Source organism: Stigmatopora argus, chromosome 10, assembly GCF_051989625.1.
Source record: "Stigmatopora argus isolate UIUO_Sarg chromosome 10, RoL_Sarg_1.0, whole genome shotgun sequence".
Taxonomy (NCBI): Eukaryota; Metazoa; Chordata; class Actinopteri; order Syngnathiformes; family Syngnathidae; genus Stigmatopora; species Stigmatopora argus.
The window spans coordinates 6,846,347-6,868,479 of NC_135396.1; the positions used below are offsets into that span (position 1 = coordinate 6,846,347).

The 22,133-nt window shown below is 39.7% G+C and overlaps 2 protein-coding genes across 14 annotated transcripts in view; one reads left to right on the forward strand and one right to left on the reverse strand.

The window, feature by feature from the left end:
- The first annotated feature begins 1,131 nt into the window (after positions 1–1,131).
- On the forward strand, positions 1,132–21,969 carry pcp4b (Purkinje cell protein 4b). Its single transcript, XM_077612390.1, has 3 exons — positions 1,132–1,294; positions 13,430–13,481; positions 21,390–21,969. The coding sequence occupies exons 1-3, from the start codon at positions 1,286–1,288 to the stop codon at positions 21,518–21,520; spliced, it is 192 nt and encodes a 63-aa protein (XP_077468516.1). The 5' UTR covers positions 1,132–1,285; the 3' UTR covers positions 21,521–21,969.
- The window catches only part of dscamb (Down syndrome cell adhesion molecule b), a 98,806-nt gene continuing 89,541 nt past the window's right edge, over positions 12,869–22,133 (reverse strand). For 5 of the 13 annotated variants that reach the window (XM_077612382.1, XM_077612383.1, XM_077612379.1 and 2 more), the window contains 2 exons: positions 21,101–21,186; positions 12,873–14,109 (listed from right to left, as the gene is read on the reverse strand). The gene's annotated coding sequence lies outside the window, so the exon portion shown is untranslated. Of the gene's footprint in view, positions 14,110–20,070; positions 20,122–20,211; positions 21,190–22,133 lie in introns of all 13 variants that reach the window. The other 8 variants (XM_077612381.1, XM_077612380.1, XM_077612372.1 and 5 more) reach the window with 7 other exon arrangements.

Consider the following 22,133-nt stretch of genomic DNA (forward strand, 5'->3'; position numbering starts at 1 on the left):
ATGAACACTGTACAATTGTTAAATTTATAGTGAAGGGGAAACCACTTCTTATGTTACAAATGGTATGCTCAATAATACCTTTATGGGATGGGGGATTTGCAAACAACATAACTGCAATTCCATGCAAATTGTTACTTCAGAAACAGACTATGTAATAATACCGAGAAGAAGCATGGATTGCAGTCAAATATGTTTCTAATATTTTGGTTAGTGTTTTAATTGGCTTAATTAGATATCAATAATTGATGTCTGAGACTTTGGTGGAGATTGCTGAAAGGCCTAATGGTAGAAAAAAAGAGTAGAAATATATGAAATAAGGCTAAAAGTTAGAGTATATATGGACAGAGCAATGTTTTGTTCACAGGGAAATCACTCAACTTCTTCTACTGCTATTTTTGGTAAATCTGTGCATTTCAAAGTCATTTGGTCCCATAAGTGTGACTCCAATCACAATATTAACCTGAACTCTGATCAGATTAAGGAAATGTTGTCCAAATAAACGTAGCTACTATGTGAGACCTTTAGTGCTGGTTTTGTTATTTATTCATTCATTCATTTTCTGAACTGCTTATCCTCACAAGGGCTGCAGGGGGTGCTTTCCCTGGGTCTGGCCACCAGTAGAAAAAAATAATTAAAAAAACAACCTTGAAAATAAACAAAGCAAAAATCGGAATTGGGCAAAACAACAACAACCCAAGAATATACATTATTTCGAAAAGCAGAGTTTAAAAAAAATCACTCCAAAAACAAAATTGAGTTTTCAAAAATTATTAATTGATTAAAAACAACCCCCAGAAAATAAAAAATAAATCGAAAAACAGAGCTTTTAAAAATAACTAATAGAAAAAACAACCCCCTCAAAAAATTCATTTGAAAAACAATGAGCGCTTTTTATTTTATTTTTAATGTGAATGCAATGCGCTTCCGTATACGAATGACAACCCCTCCAATTATCCTGATCACTACCACCTTTGTAAAAACTTCCACATTCTTGTTGGAAGTGGGATGCCAAATAAGAGGTGTATGCATGAAATATTCCACGAATATGTGCGATCCCCCTCGGCCATCCACCGCGACAAGGGGGCTTCCACCATGATGAAGATTTGGGTGGTAACTTAGGGGAGACCCGCTCGCCCACGGCGCTGCCATTGGTTTATCGCTGACGTGATGATCTGGAGGAGTCGGCTTGGAGGACTTTATAAAAGCTTCTGTGCGCCTGGCAAGCCACTCTCTACGAAAGCAAGCCTGTTTAGAGGAACCGCCGAGCTCCACTTCAAGGCGCACCATGAGCGGGGTAAGTCACGAGAACTATCTGACGCATCTCCACTAAATGTGACACGCCGTCGTCACGGTAATTTGCACAGAGGCTAAATATCTTTACCGATCTTTAACCCTAACCCTTATTAATGACGTTTTTTTGAGGGCTTTCGTCGGAACTGCCGACTTATTTTCCCGTCAGAAGATCTTTTATTCGCATCCTGGAACATCCGCGTGTGATCCTGGTTGGATTTTTACGCACAGGTCTGAACTGATACTTGTTCTCATCATAAAGTTGGAATAAAAGCAAGGGATACATACGTTTTTTTTAGATGAAAATTGAATGAAAAAATCTAATGTGGTTGGTCAGAGTGGAGATCTAATGTTGAAACTTGATGACATTAATTGGACCAGAATTGTGGCACAGTTTGGTCATTTTATTTCAACATTTCTGTCAGTAAATAATGCTTTCTTGTTTGTCCGACTCCTTGTACCTTGCGATTGGCTGGCCACTGATTCAGTGTCCGCTGCCTGCTGCCTGATGTAAGATGGGATTGGCTCCAGCACCCCCCGTGACCCTATAAGGATAAGTGGCTAAGAAAATGAATGAATGAATGAATGATTTCTGCACTACAAAGACCAGTTCCAAAATAATTTATCCAGTAAAACCTTGCTGTTGTATTTGGAGATGGGTTTTGCCTAGTACAGAAAATAGCTTGTGCTGGAAAATAAACTAATAATGCACTCAAAGCTGGTATTTTGGAACAAATCCTTCATTGATATGAGCACATATTGTGTGTTGTATCTGTACATTGTAGATATTGTTGATTGGGTGGTTTCTAAGGTGCTTTTTTAAGTGTCTTTTGCTGCACCAACAATCAATATTACAGTGGAATCTTTTTAATGGCATTTCTTGTTGACTAGTCATTTTGTGTCTGGAAATGCATGTTTGTTAAAGTATGACAAATGTGTATCATTAGATGTATCCGTTCACACAAATTTATCTCAAACCAAGTTGTTTATAAAAAAATAAATAAACCTTAAATATAATGGTGCTTGTTTTTGAAACACCACTGTTAGGAAAAACAAGAGCAATACAATAATCGGAAACTGCGCGATCAGAATATTCAAGTCATTGATCATTGAAAATGCTCACAATTATGTGTAATACATAGGCATATTATGCAATTGTTTGTTAGATCAATGTAGGAAAATGGTGTGCGTCATTGAGTCTATCTCAACTGGCTTGCTGTCAAAAAGAGTAAAATGCAGAATTGCAGTTTTATACCACAAAGTTTGCTATTTAACTTTTTTTGTGCCGCTCAGACAACTTTGTGGATCTAATAATCTTACCTTTCCCTGTATGAACATAATTGACAGCAGTTTTATGCGCTTAGCCTTACAAGAGTCACATAAATGTTCTAACCATATTCATTTATTTTTTATTTCAAATCTAGTTTTCTTATAAAGGTCAATTCCACCCCAAAAAATGGGTCCATACTGATAGCTCTACCAGAATGTATGTCTGTCATTTCTTCAAATGGCAAATGGAGACATCAGTGCACTTTGCCGCAAGCTGCTTGTGACAAATTATTCGCTGGGCAGCCTAATAAAAGATGCATACTGGGTGTGCACACACACAACAGGAGCTGTTTGAATAATTGAATCCCTTTCACCCGCAGAAAAATTGAGAGCCTTTGATTTGCCGTTAATATGCAAAGTAAAGAGAGGCTGGCACTTCCTATTGATTAACAAAGGTGTTACTTTTGAATAAATGTATTTCAAATGAATGCAGGATGAAGTAAGAATAACATGATCATTTTAGATAAAAGCTGTGAAAAGTAGAGTGATGTTGAATGAATGATTGGAATTTGTTTGGTCTCCAAACACGACCAAAAAAAGGAATTAGTATAAATATATTTTAGATAAATGTGTCACCTCCTTCCATCAACACCAACCTCCCCGCCTCGATTTGTTCTCTTTTATAAAGTCATCAGGAACATGACACTCCATCCTACTATCAATATACCTCTCACGTTCTCATTAGTGCGATGGGTAACTGTAGCCCGTCCCAGATGACTTTAGGTAAAAGGTGAACTATTCCATTGACTCTGTGCCAAGCCAATCGCAGGTAGAGAAGTCCTCTCTTAAACCAAAGGTCGTGAGTTTTATCCCTGCCCTAATGATTGTGTCCAATTATCCATATCCAGATACTGAACCTGGTGTTGCCTTCTTTTTGCAGTAGTTAATTCGGGAGAGAAAATATACCCCACATGACTCAGTTTTGTATTTTATTGCTGCTTGCTTACTTTACGTGGCCCGGCAAATGAGTGGTTAGCGCGTTGGCCTCACAGTGGGAGTCCTGGATTCAAGTCCAGGTCGGTCCACCTGTGTGGACTTTGCATGTTCTCCCCAGGCTTGTGCAGGTTTTCTCCGGGTACTCCAGTTTCCTCCCACACTCCAAAGACATGCATGATGGGCTGATTGGACACTCTAAATTGCCCCGAGGTATGAATGTGAGCGTGAATGGTTGTTTGTCTCCTTGTGCCCTGCGATTGGCTGGAAACCAATTCAGGGTGTCCCCACCCCCCTGGCCCGAAGTCAGCTGGGACAGGCTCCAGCACCCCCCGTGACCCTAGTGAGGATAAAGTGGTTCAGAAAATGAGATGAAACTTGATTCACCTACTTTATTTATTGATACTTTTCATTTAATGTAATACTGTTGAATATTTCAGTTTGATGTTATTTTCCAATGGAGTCATACAGTTTTTTATGCCCATCCATCCATCCATAAATCCACTCACTCAACCTGCATCTACCCACCAACATACCCACCTAATATTTTGCAAAATTACAATTAATATAGATCACCCAAAAAGTGAACATAACAGTTATTTTGTAGCTGATCTTAACAACAAAGTTTAAATTCATCAAATCTGTAATTTATATTAATCATAACAATGTGGAAACATTTATTCATTCATTTGAAAAAAAAACATACAAAAAACTAATGGAAAAAAACAACAGCAATCACGATGCATTGCCGTTGTGAAATAAATAACACATTGTTTAAAGGAATACCTTTCAAAGTCACTTAAAACTTCTACACAACTCCATTGTTCACTATCATGACATTTTTTGCCAATATGATTGCAGTGAAGCTCCTAAATACCCTAAAGTAAATTCCATATTCACATTTTAATTATGCTTTGTGAGCTCTCTGTGCCCTCCAAGTTTGTGTCCGTTAACAGAGAAGCCAGTCAACATTTCAAAAAAGATAAAAAAAAAAAAAAATCTAACAGAACAGTCCCTAAAGCTTCTGTCAGCATGTGCATGTCAAAGTCAAATGAACGGGTTGACAGCAGAAAAAAAATTTTGTTGCTCCAGATCGTGGAAAATGGCTGACTAATACCCTTTATCTTCTGCGTAGACAAGAGGTTACACTACTGCCACTTTTACTAGACATAATAACTCTGTTGCACTCAAGGGCTTTCAGTATAGACATTTAATCCACGAGATTATTTTACATTCTAAAATAGATATTGATTTAACACTAGAAAAAAATAAGAGCAATTAAAAGACTCATTTATGTATGCAATGTGCTTCTTTAACCAACAACAGAGCTGCCTTGGATGTACATTTGCAGATCTGCACAGCTTTCTTAATTTGTACTTTATAAAGTGAAAAATGCTCCGTTTTAATTGGCGCAACCAGATTATTATTTATCTTCCAAAGCATAATGTTCTAGTTACAAGTTGAGTATGGGGACTTTGCAACTATTCAGATTTAGCCTTTTGTTTCTTTGTACTGGCCCAAATTCAACAGGCCATAGAAAATCATAAACATAAAAACCTTTTCAATTTGCTTCAACAGGCTTTGATTTCGAAAAGTGGACTGAAATATTTCAGAAAGGGTTTAAAGAGGAGGTCGTTACATTAATCGTTTGATAACACAAAGGAGAAAAATAGCACTTAACCGCTCTACAATTAAAAGGTGGTCAAAGGTGTCTTGCTGGTCAGCATCCTTATGGGATACTAATAAAAAGTATCTCTTTCAGTAGAGGTTTTATTGACTACAAAGGACCAATCACGGAGGAATCAACAGAGCGTGGCCTACTTTTCATTTTTCTAACAAGGCCACATTTGGGGAATTAGTGTTGGCATTGCTTTCCACTCTTGGTTTGTGATCTGCGGGTTAGAGCACATGCTCTCCATCCCATTAAAAAGTGACATTGGTGCCTTTCAACCTCAACTCCATGAAGGGTTTAATCCAGCAAATGTATCTGAGGGTGAAAATCTGTATTTATACCCCCATGGAGGCCACCAGATAAGTCTGCCCTAGTCTCTGCAGATTGGCAAAGACCCAAGAGGAGAACTGGTGTGTCACTATGTTCAGATGTTAAGCAGCTTTAGCGTGTGTTCTGCAGGATTAGGGGGACTTGTGTGGATTGTGTCATTCTGTTGTGTCGCAGCCTCCCACGTTGATGGTCGCCATTGAACAGGAAGATGAATCCCTCCTGGAGAGACTGACTGCAAAAGCTTTGTTTTTGTTTTTCTAAATGTTCATATTGCTTGCGCCACCTGACGGCAAAGTGTTTCTTTCGCCTGATCTCGGTGTGGGCAGTGACTGATCGATTCCCAGTTGGTGGCGGTGTGCCCTACGATTGACTGGCGACCAGTCTAGGATGTAGTCCGTCTTTGGTCCAAAGTTAGCTGGGATAGGCTCCATCATCCTGCGACCCTGACAAGGATGAGCGCCGTTAAAATGACTGAGTGAATGGATGGTTGCTCTTTATTTGGTATAAAGCTTAAGTCTCCGATATGTCCTATGATCAAAGAGTTTATTATAACTCCGTAGTGTTTATTTGTGACTCACCAGACTGAATTTAATTAGTAATCACATCATCAGCCAACAGAGCAAAAATGATATTATTTAAATGATGTTGACAAACACATCTGCAGAGTTGCGCATCACAGAAATTGGCGTTATTACATGCTGGGTGGTTAAGTGATAGAGATATTTTAAATAAATATATTTGAGGCTGATATAGATATTATGGAGCCATATATACACACATTCTGAACATGCTAGGGTAGCTGAGATGTGTGTGTGTGTGTGTGTGTTTGGGGGTGCCACATGGTGTTTCTGGATGATCATTCACACGATATAGTAAATCAATGAAATAAATAGGCATCTCTATTAAGGGGGGATGCTTTGGGAGCGTTTCCCTTGCAGTGTTTGATAAATTATAGGTAAGCAGTTTGCACGCAATGTTATACAGTAAATCGATCTGCATAGATACGATGATAATGGCGAATTGGTAATTATATAAAAACATCATGATTCTTAGACTGAGTATTTAAATGACGTATTTTCCTAATCTTGTGGAACAACTCTCATTGCTTCCTGCGTTCATGTAAATCACACATTTCAGCAAGCTCAGCAATAGAACAGCAAGTGCACTCGTTTCAGTCATGCATGTGCACCTTGCAACTCAAGTAGGCTGCAAACGACTGAATTAGCAGAGGGACATTCCTGCTGCATGCTGCAAATTTACCCACTACAAAATCATTACAGCATCACACCCCAGAGATTGGAGGCTGAAAATAGCACTTCTGAGACTGTGGGGGACTGCAGGGCAAGTTAATAAGTAGGAAGGTTGCAGAAACAGGTTTGAGCCTAAGAGGGTTTGAATGTGAGAACAAGTGCAAAAATGTCAGCGGAAGGAGTAAATCTGAAGATTATGTACGGAGAATATGCAAGCCTTCCTTTTTTGCTTCTCATGGTTAGGAACTTGGTTATCTTTGAGTCACTTTAATTCACATATACTGGGACAGTAAAATGGTTTTGGTAAGTGGGAGCTTGTTATTGTGGCCAGCAAATACACAAAAGATTACCGTATTTTCATGACTATAAGGCGCACCCTCAATGAATGACACTTTATTTTTTTCATATATAAAGGCAGACTGGATTATAAGGCGGCCTTTGTATTTTGGAGAAAATTTAAGACTTTTAAGTGTGCCTTATAGTCGTGAAAATACGGTATTCTAAAACAGCTGCTATTGTGATGATGTAATATCAACTCTGTGTTGGCAAATAAGAAACTATGATTCTGTTGTGTTGCTTTTGGGAGCACATCATTCTGGAAATTTGCCCCATGGCTGTTCGGTCAAATATTAGTCCTGTAAGATAATAGAAGCTAATAACAGCTCCTGATTGTACTTTTGTGATTGAAAGGAACCAATCTTGGTTCATCATACTCATGGGGAACCCAAGCAGGCTCCTAACTGATTGGGTGACTGAGAACAAGCAGGGCGGGACTAATAGGGTAATGAAACCCAACTCGATAAAACGCGAGGGCTGGTCTGGGATAATTGGAAGGCAAGGCTGACGAGAACTGAGGAAACAAACTCACGTGACAAAAAGCTCATACACCCACATAGGAACATAAAACGAGGTAGCAATGTTTACCAGTTGAATCTTTCTCATCCACTTAGGCTCGATTGACATGACTTGATGGCGGCAGATATTTAACTTCAGCTTTTGAGGCATTGGTCTTGTAAGAAACAACCTCAATTGTGAATCATCTGTCATGTATATTGAGCTTTACCTTGGGTTTCTCACCTCCTTATTTCTGGTGGGCATGATTAGGTGGAGGACAAATTCATTAACATTGCTCATAATTAGACTCCTAATTTGAAGACCTTGCTCTTTCCAGTTCATTCCTACGCTCTCTTGTTGCTTGGCCCACAAAAGCAGACGGGGCCGATATCTGGGTCGCATTGTTACATAGCAAAATGTCACGTGGCTTTACTCACAGCTGATGTCCTCCTGGAACTCCATGGCAGCAGGTAACGGAGTTCAACTGCCAACAGGCGAGCCCCTCAAAAGTGTCAACATCACTGAGCCAGGTGGAGTAGTTGTCGCCAAAACATCAATCATTGCTTGATGCCAACATTGCTTATGAATCAGATATCACAGATTAACAAACTAAAAAGCTACCACCGCATATTGATTCTTTAATGCTTTCAAATTCTTACAAAAAGGAAGTGCTACATGAGAATTTTGCTTGCCCACCATAACAACATAATCCTTTTGGCAGAACCGCAAGAAAATATCAAGTACACATCCTGTTCTTGATCCATTTTTATTGTTGTCTCTGCTTCCTTGTACAATTTTTGGCATCATCAACGTGCGTCCAGCTCAGATTGTCGCTATAGCAACGCGAGTGCTTGCCATTGTAGTGCTTATGGTGGAAAAAGAAGAAAAAAAGGAAGATGAGAAATGTAGTCATGTTTGTGGCTGGTCACAAGGGGCCAACATGGGATGGAAAAACTGGAGAAATAACTGTTTTTAGAAAAAAAATGGATGGTAGGACCAAATATTGTCAGTAAAATTGGATTCACCTAGATTACATGGATGCATCTTGCAATGCAATGTACTATAAAATGGACAAATAATACTGTTCAACCTGACTGCACTATATTGTTATTTATTGAATTGAATGCTTTTATTGCCATTATACAAGTATAATGAGTTGTAAAGCTGTAGCTTTCAATTTTACACCAAAAAGGTTGCACAATGACTTAAATCAGGACAAATAAATGCCCAGTTTTTCTCCACAGATGTGTTCAAAAACTGTTCCTTGAATGAAAATGAGAGTCATGATTAAAAGTGTGTTAGCGAGCATCAAAGTAACTACGTCTGCAAATTGATTGGCTGTTAGAACATGAAGCCATTGTGACCATGCAGAACTTCATCTCTATCCTCATCCTCTGGTTTTTGGTAGGTGCCAACATTACAACGATTCCAAGTAGAGGCAAGTAATCCGCAGATGCGTGCAAAGCTTGAACTAATGAAAGAAACGCCATATAATGTAATCTCGTCAATTTCAAGCCCCATTTATTTGTGTAACAGATGGGGAGTTGGAAAAAAAATAAGTTGACGCAGAACTGTAATGTTTTTCCTCAGCATCTTTCTTCTCACTTCTCAGTGGGAATTATTGTGAATTAAAGAATCTGTTCCAGATCATACTGGTTATATTAAAAGAAAACAAACAAATATTTTTATTCCATTGACATGGTGTGTTTTGACTTTTTCTGGGGATGATGGTTGATCAATCTCATTGACACCTAGAATTGGGTCTTTGCTCAATTTAATTGGAAAAAATAAAGCTGCTACTGTTATCGTTACAATATGTACAACTTACATATAGCAGTATGGAAAAATTTGAATTACATTTATATGTTAATTTTAGAACTAAAATCGGTTTGCTAATACCAAAATTTGTTTTTTTTTAACCGTACGTACTAGTTTCACACACTAACATTAGCCACATCTTTGTAAAAACATAATTGTATTTCTGTAATATTTTATTGTGTCAATATTGTTTTCTAATAAAACAAGCGCATATTGTAAGTACACAGTATTTCATTTTTTAAAAGCAAACTGAGTTCCAATAGTTCAACAACTAAACTTGACAAAGAAACATTGACACCGATTTTAAGTTCTGCCCTCACAAATTGGTTTAAAACATTTGTCAGACCTGACTCAACAAAAATTGTGTTCCCGGTGTAATTTACCTTTTTGTCCTGCTCAGCCAAAAATGGGGTTGACTTTCTGTTCCATTTGTATTTTATATACTATTAAAGTAGTTCTGAGGTGCTACTTTCTTTTTATATGGCACCATTACAGCACAAATTATATGATAGTTAAAACCATTCCCTTTCTGTGTAAAATTCCAAGAACATCTAACTATTTGTCATTTTAAAGAATTAATATCAAACACGAAATGTATAGTACTAATATTCCAACTCTTTTCTGGACCATAACTATAGGAAACCAACCTTCACTACTTCATCTTGGTGAGTTTACAAATAGAGGAGGATGTAAAAAAAAAATTGCAGCATGGTCTTATTGATCCAGCACTGATTTAGCAATGTTTCACGATGGCCTGCGGCCTTTACGGCAGTGTGCTTTATGTAACAGCCAATGCAACTCCCGGAGATGAATGTGCATTGAAGGTTTTACACACAAAGTGCTCATTGTGAAGGGGTGCATAGTCACAACCTCACTCCCACTGTGGTGAGGATGGGCAGAAAAGAGGAAAAGGCAACAGGAGAATGAAGGGGCTTTTGACAGAGTAGCTTTTTGTGCACCCTCCATCCTCTAAACTTCACCTTTAGGCGAGTACACGAGTGACATATAGTGAATGTTGCAATATGTCACTGTCATGGTAATGAGATTTGGAAGCACACCTACATCTTGCTATGAGACCAAGGGCATCTTTTAAAGATAACATTTATAGTCTCTTTAAATATTCAGTTGGTAGTGACAGTTACAAATAAAACTATAAAAGAAAACAGCACAATGTAATATACTAATGGACAGTCGTACCTCGACCCACAAATGTTTCTACATATGAAATATTCAGGTTAGAAAAGGCTTTGCTGGGAAATATTTACTTCCAAGATATCAAAAACAGTCCATGTTCCGAAACAAACAAAATCAAACATCCACCGAAATGTAAATATATCTCCTGTATATTGTATTTTTTTATAGGCTGGCAATTTCATACAAAATTGGTATACTTTTTTCATTTCTAAAGGGTTTATGGGGTAGCATTCAAGATCGTGGGACAAATTATGTTAATAAAAATAGGCTTCTAGTTACGAAACCAATTCTGCACCCGATAAATTTCTTTAGTCGAGGTACCACTGTATATATAAATAACTTAACTGTTTAAATAAATGTATTCTAATAGGCAAAAACACAGTCATTATCTAGCAACCTAAATGTTTAATTTGCAGTTATACTATTTATGTATTCCATGATACATCATACATAATACACTAACAGGGTCATTGACTGATTATACATAGTAGAAATGAAAATAGTTAGGAGATGGAAAATAAAAGCTAAAAGTGCAGTATGGGGAAAGAAATGGAAGAATGTTGTCTATCTGATGAATGGCTAAATATCACATTTATTTACATTCAGTGATGGACTTGCAGCACAGTATATGCAGAGTACATCTTTTCTTTTAACTTCTGCTTGACTCATCCTTCGTGTATTTGTGTAGTGCACAGGTGTCAAAGTGGCGGCCCGGGGGCCAAATCTGGCCCGCCGCATCATTTTGTGTGGCCCGGGAAAGTAAATCATGAGTGCCGACTTTCTGTTTTAGGAGCAAATTAAAATGATAGATATAGATGTATATTATATTTCCTTATTTCCCCCTTTTAAATTAATAATTGCAATTTTTTAGTTCATAAATCATGTAAAATCTAAAAATATTTTCAGTTTTCCACTTTAATATGGAACATAATTAAAGAAAAAATTGGTTTCCCTGGCCAGAGATTTCCCCTTACTAAGAAAAAAAAGCCCAAATAAACATTGTTTTAGATCTATAAAAAATGAATATTCAGTGCTTTTAATCCAGTCTTTTAATCCAATTTATTAAAAAAAACTAAATATTATATCTAAAATGGTCCGGCCCACATGAAATCAAGTTAACGTTAATGCGGCCCGCGAACCAACGCGAGTCTGACACTCTTGGTGTAGCGTATGCTTAGTATTTCCTTTATTTGTGTGATTTCAACCACACACACACACGTTTAATTGAGACCTCAAAGGCAGAAATGATCATGGAGGCTGTATGCCACAGTCACATGTACTGTGTGTGTTTTGTGTGTGTGTGTGTGTGTGCATAACCTCAGTGTACATTGTGTCCCTCAGAGGCTGCTCATGATGAACGAGAGGTTCAAGTTGAATCTCACTGCTCTCCATCACCCTCATCAGTGTAATTACGGATTTTTCCACCGCTTGATTGGTTTCACATCTACATTCTTCTTGGCTCTTCGCACAGCTTGTGCGTACATCTCCTCACAGGCGAGCTGATTTGTTGGACAGCGTGTGTATGCGTCTGTGTGTGAGTGTGTTTAGAGCATTTCCCAGTTCAGTAAACTCGCACGTTGAGTCGCTGTTATGGCAATTTACACTTGGCTCAGTCCCAGATCTACTGAGGCAGAACGCTTCTTCCTCACTGCCTCTTTCAGGAGTGTGATAGTTCCTTGACACCTCAGTGCATGGAGCATGTGCACCTCACAGTAAATGACCTCAACCTATGGTTGGCATTTAAGCCGAATTGCATCATGTTAACCCAGTGCATCTCAATTCTTTTCTATTGAAATATTAATATCCATTTGACTATTGTGGGAACACAGAGCTGTCAGCCACTTGTATTTGGAACATGCCCTCAAGTGTATTTTCTTACAAAGCTGCTCTGGGCCTTAAAATCCAAAAACAATGTCACCAATGTACGCGTGATACTGCACGAGCATGTCAACCAAAACAGATGTATGACATGACGAGCTTTTTGCAACTATGGAACGGGAAACAGTTGACCAAAAATGTCCTAGCTGAGGTTATTTAAACCACCAAATGGAGTATTTAGGTTCACTCATTATTTTATTTTCACACCAGTTTGGTTTTAGGAAGAAGCATAGTACAGTTAATGCTATTGTTAAAGTGGCAAATAACATTGTGGGTGCCATGGATTTTTAAAAATAAATATTATTTTGCTTTGTATACAGACACATTTGAGACAATGTTAAGTCTTAGGACACACTTTTTATTTTTCTGTCCAAATACTTCTTGGGCATTTTGGGGCTGAAAGGCATTTTAGGGTGTGGAGATATCATTTAGCTCAATTGAAATGAGAATTAACAACCAGGCGACGGGACTGCTATTAAGCTGTCCAAATTCGTAATGAGTGGGACAACACTTAGTTTGATTGGGCAAAAGATTTATTTGACTTGCTTTATTAGAGACTCAATTGTGAATTATACATGATGATTGTAATTTTGGTGAAAAAATGGGTTGCTGGGTAAATGTGCCCATGAGCTGTGGCAGGGAAGATGGATTTGCCATAGTAGCATGTAAACACATGCTCAGGGATACCACTTGTGAGCGATGGAGAACCGATGCTGAATTATTTAACAAACGGCAGATGTGACGGAGAAGCAAATTGGAGCAAATGCAATTAAACGTATAAAGTACTGCACTGTATTCTGACCTGCAAATTATGTGGTATTACACAGCACAATTGGTTGTCATGTCTGATCATGTCATGTTCACTGCAGAATTATTTGACGGTTACTCTTTATTTTTGCAGAGACAAGAATCTGGGCCTGCGGCCAGCAACAACAAAACCTCTGGAGGACAAGGTAAGCTGCACTCTTATTCCAGAGGTCACCACTGTGAAATCAGCAAGCACTCTGGAGTAAATGACAAAGTGCGTTTGTAGGGCAGACTTTCGTGCTTGATGAACAGTACACACAGGTACAGGTGACCATAGGTTCCTGGGGGTGAAAATGTTATTAGAAACCCCCTGCCCCGAGAGTTTTCGAATAAAAATCATGATTCACTTTGCCAGTACCTTTTTGTTGCATGTAGACTGGACAATGTAGTGTAATGCTTTGTTATGCAGTATAGTAATAGTATTTATCATGTGTAAGATATAGTGAAAAATTAAGACAAATACATTATAGATGGGGGGGGAATAGTAATTAATGCTTCTGATGCGGCGGCCCGGCGAATGAGTTGGCTTTACAGCTCTGGGGTCCTGGGTTCAAATCCAGGTCAGTCCCCCTGTGTGAATGCATGTTCTCTCCGGGCCTGTGTGGGTTTTCTTCGGGTACTCTGATTTCCTTCCGCATTGCAAAGACAAGACATGCATGGTAGGTTGATTGGACACTCTAAATTGCCCCTAGGTATGGTTTTCCATCTCCTTGTGCCCTGCGATCGGCTGGCCACCGCCTCTGGCCCTGGGATAAGTTCCAGCACCCCCGTAACCTAAGGAGGATAAAGTGGTTCAGAAAATGAATGAATAAATGCTTCTGATGCTTCCTTAAAATCTCTAATCTTGGAAAAATAATTCAGTAATGACTTCCACTACTTGTTACTGGGTTAAAAAAATACACTTAATGTTACATCCAACACTTTTTACTAGACTAAATTACTAATCACTAGACTAAGGTAACATGTACCAGAATAAATTTTAAAATGTACCATTGTAGTCATGTGTGAGCAAAGTCAGAAAACCTGAGCCTTCAGCTAGAATATTCCCTGTCCACAAGTGTGCATCATGTCAGAGTGACAGGACACATCCCTGAGCAAGTTTAGGGAATTGTATCATTCTTAAGGAGAGGTTGGTATCCCTCTGGTGGCAAAGCAATACGTAGAAGACTTAGTGGAGATGTCAAGCAATGATTGAATGTTTTGAACAGATAGAGTGGGAGGAAGGATAAGTCCACCCGCGTTTGTAGGACATGATTGCTCATGTAGTATTTATGATGAGCTTTTAAAGGCACACGTCCAATGATTGACTGTAACACAGGCTGAAGGACAGCTGCCATCACGCAGATACACACACAAACAGCTACACTTTTTTTTTTAGACCTAAGGGCTTGCTTGCCATCATATCTAATTCCAAACTGACCACAGCAGAGTGTCACATTGTCGACATGGCAGCAACGTATAGAGCAGTGCACAATTTTGAAAAAGAGCTCATCTGTCACTTCTTGGCAATATGCCGTCGCCCGAGGTTGTGATTGTATGCGCAGAAAAGTGGAGTGCTGTGCCATCCATCAGCAGGGCTACTGTGAAAGCTCTTAGTTATTTCAAATGACACACTGGTCAGCAAAGTTAATTCAGCATCTGCAGGAACTTTCAGGCCATGTACTGACTGTGGCTGTCTCACCTAAAATCCAATTAGTTTGATGTAAACTTTGTTAGTATATATGTTGCTATGATTTGCTGCTTTCTCACAAAGCACTTTGAGCTTTAACGGTATGACTCATTCGGGGAAAATAATGCAAACAACAAAACGGGAATGCTGAGATGCCCCTTCAGCTTTGAAAGCACGATGAGATGGAGGATGACGGTGTTTGCTCATGCCCGAGGGAGGGAAAAATATAATTACTTCACCAATCACGTTCACGGTTAATCGCTCTGTCAATACACCTAGCTAGGCAGAAGCAAAACAAACCAAGAGATCGAACGGTAATATCTTTTTATAATTTACCGTGCTGCAAATTGGCACTGGAATGAGCTCCTCTTCTATTGGTACATGTCGACAGATAATCACTTTATGCAAAGAGGAGTAAACATCTGTATGCCAAGGCAATTTGTGTTTAAAATGAATTTATCCTATAACCTGAATAATGCATCTATTTTAGATCCTGTATATTCTGGACTAGTAGTCACATCGGGTTTTGGTTGTCTTAAAATACTTCTTGCAGAGAAAAAAAGGCTCCAAATCAGAAGTAGCAGAATGTTTATGCAAATGCATTTTGATTGTCACTGGGATTTGGGTCTGCTCAGCCACTGTCCAGATGTTGTGTGTTTTAGTCCATGATAGTAATACACCATATTTTCCCTGACCTAGAGTCTACATTGATCCTCTGACAACTGGCTGGCTTAAGTGTTCCCAAATTCCTGGCCAATGAGGGGTTGTTACACTATTTTATGCATGATTAGCAGGATGGATGGGGTGCCGTCAGCTCCCTGGGACCTAATGCGGTCCCCCACACCATCCGAGTTACCACCAACCAGGCTTTAGGAAGAGGTGGGATAACAGCCAACACCTACTCCCACCCACCCATCTGGACATTCCGCACCGCCCCCTGCCCACCCGACCTGGCTTAGCCCGGGAACAACCGCCGTTGCCCGTGTCAGCCCTTTTTTTCATTGGCAAGCCAGCTGGAGTTAAATGCTCCTCCTCCGTGGCTTTGAATTGGCCCAGGAATGATTCAACTTAGCTTACCTTTAAAGATCAAAGTTATCCTTTTTTTTATAAATAGATAGCAGAGCGCTTTCAATGCTGATGACCCAATTTCAGCGCTCTTTTTTTTTTTTTTTTTTTTAGCTTTACTGTAGTGTTGTTAGTGTGGAGAATTCATCTCATGCTCCTTCATTTGGAATCATAAGTTTTTTGAGAAAAAGTGAATTCATTTGGCATTCTTTTGATGGACAAACCACATTTTGTTCATAGGTTGTGCATGTGCATTCAACCTACAGCAGAGTAAAAGTCAACAGTATGAGAAACGGAGCCAACAGTACTAATCAATACACGTCTTCACGTGTATGTGTGTATTGATCCTTGTAGGTCTCTCTCACACACATCAGGGGTTTTGGAGGGCATGTGATCTCATGATGACTTTCAAATCACCTAAAGTGGTTCCCTATAATGCATATACAAGCACTCATATTCATTCATACACAAATATACATTTGACCCATGGCAATACCCAATTAGCTCAATGAGTAGAGTGTCCATCCACGGTGCGAAAGACAGTGGGTTCACAACCAACACCTTTCAAAAAAAATTAAAATTAGTGGGGAAACCAGTTGGCCGCTAAATGAGAAAGCAGGGTGGTGGGTTGGGCACTTGGCTCAATGAGTAGAGTGTCCGTCCACGATGCGAAAGATAGTGGGTTCGAAACCAACACCTTTCAAAAAAAATTAAAATTAGTGGGGAAACCAGTTGGCCGCTAAATGAGAAAGCAGGGTGGTGGGTTGGGCACTTGGCTGAATGAGTAGAGTGTCCGTCCACGATGCGAAAGATAGTGGGTTCGAAACCAACACCTTTAAAAAAAAATCAAAATTAGTGGGGAAACCAGTTGGCCGCTAAATGAGAAAGCAGGGTGGTGGGTTGGGCACTTGGCTCAATGAGTAGAGTGTCCGTCCACGATGCGAAAGATAGTGGGTTCGAAACCAACACCTTTAAAAAAAAATCAAAATTAGTGGGGAAACCAGTTGGCCGCTAAATGAGAAAGCAGTGTGGTGGGTTGGTCACTTGGCTCAATGAGTAGAGTGTCCGTCTACGATGCGAAAGATAGTGGGTTCGAAACCAACACCTTCAAAAAAAAAATCAAAATTAGTGGGGAAACCAGTTGGCCGCTAAATGAGAAAGCAGGGTGGTGGGTTGGGCACTTGGCTCAATGAGTAGAGTGTCCGTCCATGATGCGAAAGATAGTGGGTTCGAAACCAACACCTTTAAAAAAAAATCAAAATTAGTGGGGAAACCAGTTGGCCGCTAAATGAGAAAGCAGGGTGGTGGGTTGGGTTCACTTGGCTCAATGAGTAGAGTGTCCGTCCACGATGCGAAAGATAGTGGGTTCGAAACCAACACCTTTAAAAAAAAAATCAAAATTAGTGGGGAAACCAGTTGGCCGCTAAATGAGAAAGCAGGGTGGTGGGTTGGGCACTTGGCTCAATGAGTAGAGTGTCCGTCCATGATGCGAAAGATAGTGGGTTCGAAACCAACACCTTTAAAAAAAAATCAAAATTAGTGGGGAAACCAGTTGGCCGCTAAATGAGAAAGCAGGGTGGTGGGTTGGGTTCACTTGGCTCAATGAGTAGAGTGTCCGTCCACGATGCGAAAGATAGTGGGTTCGAAACCAACACCTTTAAAAAAAAATCAAAATTAGTGGGGAAACCAGTTGGCCGCTAAATGAGAAAGCAGGGTGGTGGGTTGGGCACTTGGCTCAATGAGTAGAGTGTCCGTCTACGATGCGAAAGATAGTGGGTTCGAAACCAACACCTTTAAAAAAAAATCAAAATTAGTGGGGAAACCAGTTGGCCGCTAAATGAGAAAGCAGGGTGGTGGGTTGGGCACTTGGCTCAATGAGTAGAGTGTCCGTCCACGATGCGAAAGATAGTGGGTTCGAAACCAACACCTTTAAAAAAAAATCAAAATTAGTGGGGAAACCAGTTGGCCGCTAAATGAGAAAGCAGGGTGGTGGGTTGGGCACTTGGCTCAATGAGTAGAGTGTCCGTCCACGATGCGAAAGATAGTGGGTTCGAAACCAACACCTTTAAAAAAAAATCAAAATTAGTGGGGAAACCAGTTGGCCGCTAAATGAGAAAGCAGGGTGGTGGGTTGTTCACTTGGCTCAATGAGTAGAGTGTCCGTCTACGATGCGAAAGATAGTGGGTTCGAAACCAACACCTTTAAAAAAAAATCAAAATTAGTGGGGAAACCAGTTGGCCGCTAAATGAGAAAGCAGGGTGGTGGGTTGGGCACTTGGCTCAATGAGTAGAGTGTCCGTCTACGATGCGAAAGATAGTGGGTTCGAAACCAACACCTTTAAAAAAAAATCAAAATTAGTGGGGAAACCAGTTGGCCGCTAAATGAGAAAGCAGGGTGGTGGGTTGGGCACTTGGCTCAATGAGTAGAGTGTCCGTCCATGATGCGAAAGATAGTGGGTTCGAAACCAACACCTTTAAAAAAAAATCAAAATTAGTGGGGAAACCAGTTGGCCGCTAAATGAGAAAGCAGGGTGGTGGGTTGGGTTCACTTGGCTCAATGAGTAGAGTGTCCGTCCACGATGCGAAAGATAGTGGGTTCGAAACCAACACCTTTAAAAAAAAATCAAAATTAGTGGGGAAACCAGTTGGCCGCTAAATGAGAAAGCAGGGTGGTGGGTTGGGCACTTGGCTCAATGAGTAGAGTGTCCGTCCACGATGCGAAAGATAGTGGGTTCGAAACCAACACCTTTCAAAAAAAATTAAAATTAGTGGGGAAACCAGTTGGCCGCTAAATGACAAAGCAGGGTGGTGGGTTGGGCACTTGGCTCAATGAGTAGAGTGTCCGTCCAACACCTTTCAAAAAAAAATTGAAATTAGTGGGGAAAAGGATAGATATAACTTCCAATCACATCATTTCAGAAGTCACTGTGGTCCAGTGGCAAAGACAATGGGTCAGTACTTCAGGTGGACTCAAGTTCAAATCAGGAGTGAGTTCAATTCCACTCTTTGCAATTCTCAAATTGTTTATTGAGGTAATGAAAAGGATAGATATAACTTCCAATCAGATCATTTCAGAAGTCACTGTGGTCCAGTGGCAAAGACAATGGGTCAGAACTTCAGGTGGACTCAAGTTCAAATCAGGAGTGAGTTCAATTCCACTCTTTGCAATTCTCAAATTGTTTATTGAGGTAATGAAAAGGATAGATATAACTTCCAATCAGATCATTTCAGAAGTCACTGTGGTCCAGTGGCAAAGACAATGGGTCAGAACTTCAGGTGGACTCAAGTTCAAATCAGGAGTGAGTTCAATTCCACTCTTTGCAATTCTCAAATTGTTTATTTAGGTAATGAAAAGGATAAATATAACTTCCAATCATGTATAGGCGGGCCGCCTCGTGGTGCAGTGGGTAAGTCACCTGCCTGCGACGTGGGTGTCGATGGTTCACGTCCCGGTGTCGCCAGTCAACGACTGCGTGGTGTCGGCAGTCGGCCGAAGGCCGACTGTCGAACACCACCAGGAACCCCCCCTCCCAACTGTCTTCCGGTCAGCCGAAGGCTGACCGGAAATATAGTTTTGCTGAAAAAAATGACTAAGTCTTTATTTTAATGAAAAAAGGATTACCCATTTACTGAACTACTAGTGTAGTGATCAGTCAAACGAGAGCGGGATTCGAACCCCAGTCTCCCACATGGCAGTCAAATCCACTAACTTGAGGTCTGTCTGACCCATTGTCTTTGCCACTGGACCACAGTGACTTCTGAAATGAGATGATTGGAAGTTATATTTATCATTTTCATCACCTCAATAAACAATTTGAGATTTGCAAAGAGTGGACTTGAACTCACTCCAGATTTGAACTTGTGTCCAACTTCAATTTCAACCCATTGTTCTTGCCACTGGACCACAGTGTCTTCTGAAATGATGTGATTGGAAGTTATATCTATCCTTTTCATTACCTCAATAAACAATTTGAGAATTGCAAAGAGTGGAATCAAACTCACTTCTGATTTGAACTGGAGTCCACCTGAAGTTCTGACCCATTGTCTTTGCCACTGCACCACAGTAAAGTTGGAAGTTGTATTTATCCTTTTCATTACCTCAATAAACAATTTGAGAATTGCAACGAGTGGAATTGAACTCACTCCTGATTCCCACCTCATGTTCTGACCCAATGATTTTGCCAGTGGACCACAGCAACAACTAGAAGGTGAAGAATCAGAAGTCAGATTTATTCTCCGACTCTCTTAGCCTTACTTGCTATGTCATTTTTTAAAGAAAAAAAGCCTTACTATACTATGTCGTTTTTTTTAAGAAAAGAAGCCTTACTATACAATATCGTTTTTTAAGAAAAAAAGGCTTCCTCTACTATGTCGTTTTTCAAGAAAAAAAGCCATGCTATACTATGTCGTTTTTTTAGGAAAAAAAGCCTTACTATACTATGTCGTTTTTTAAAGGAAAAAAGCCATACTATACTATGTCGTTTTTTAGGGGGGAAAGCCATACTATACTATGTCGTTTTTTAAAGAAAAAAAGCCTTACTATACTATGTCGTTTTTTAAGAAAAAAAGCCATACTATACTACATCGTTTTTTAAAGGAAAAAAGCCATACTATTATACTATGTCGTTTTTAGGGGGAAAAGCCATACTATACTATGTCGTTTTTTAGGGAAAAAGCCTTCCTCTACTATGTCGTTTTTCAAGAAAAAAAGCCATGCTATACTATGTCGTTATTTTAGGGGAAAAAAGCCATACTATACTATGTCGTTTTTTTAGGAAAAAAAGTCTTACTATACTAATTGGTTCCGAGCGATTGTTCATAAGTTGAATTTGTTTGTAAGTTGATTCAGTGCTATATTTTGTATTATAATTTATGTTTAAGGCCGATATAAGTATATTGAAGGTTTATATAAGTGCATTTGTATGTTTAAGGCTTGTCTGTACACATTACGAACTCCCCTAAACCCTACGCTTTAAAAGCGCATCCTAAGGACGCTCTCCGTGGTCCTGAAAAACTCACTATACGTACTCACCTTACGACAGTCATTAGCTTAGTGCGCTGTCCGTTGTCCTGAGCAGCACACGGTAGGGCTGTTTGGGGACAGGCGTGCTGGTGCGCCTGCTTGGGGGAGAAGGGGGAAAATAGAATTCTCCATTATTTTTATTATTTCATTTTTCACAAACCCTCCCAAAACTCAACCGTCTCCTTCCTCAGCCCTAAACTAGAATATGTACATTTAAACAGTTGATGTTACGTAAGAGGCAACGTCACCGTCCACATCATATTAAACCTATCCTTTTCTATGCTTTTTTTTAATCCAGACGCTTCCAAGACGGACGTCCCTGAAGACTTTGACATCGACATGGAAAACCCAGAGACTGAGAAGGCAGCCGTAGCCATCCAGTCGCAGTTCAGGAAGTTCCAGAAAAAGAAACGTGATGATAAGTCCTAGTTGGCGCTCACTGTGATGACGCAGTGACATTTGCATGAGTCATAACTGTTTGAACCCCATTGGTTATAATGGGGTTTTGGGAACGGCGAAAGAATGCAAAAGCCTGTTTAACATGACTGGGAAAGGTCGGAATACATCCTATTATTCAAGTCGTACTTATTAATATTTATCTGCTGTATTTCAAAGAAACTATGAGAAACTGTTTTCTTGTTCTTATTGTATTTGTCTCAAAAATCATAAAGTAGTGTTTGTGATGGGATATTTTGAGTTGTTGTTCTCGTCCAAGCCCGAATAGCTCCCAAATATATCAATATTATGGTAGTCGATGGAACTAAAAGGTATTAGATTGATGATTGTTTTTAGTACAATTAGAGTGCATCCCATTCTAGCAAAGAATTTCACTATACCCGCATGTGAATGCTGAATGAATAAAGACTGTTTGCGGAAAATGTCAAGTGTTTTTACTGTACGAAACAGGAAGAACGTTATACTGTACCATGTTCCTCATTTCATCTCATTTTCTGAATCGCTTCATCCTCATTAGGGTCGTGGGGGTGCTGGAGCCTATCCCAGCTGACCCCAGGGAAGAGGCGGGGGACGCCCTGAATCGGTG

Coding starts and splice junctions, on each gene's coding strand:
- pcp4b (XM_077612390.1), top strand. Junction 13,482..21,389: donor CAAAACCTCTGGAGGACAAG/GTAAGCTGCACT, acceptor TTTTTAATCCAG/ACGCTTCCAAGACGGACGTC.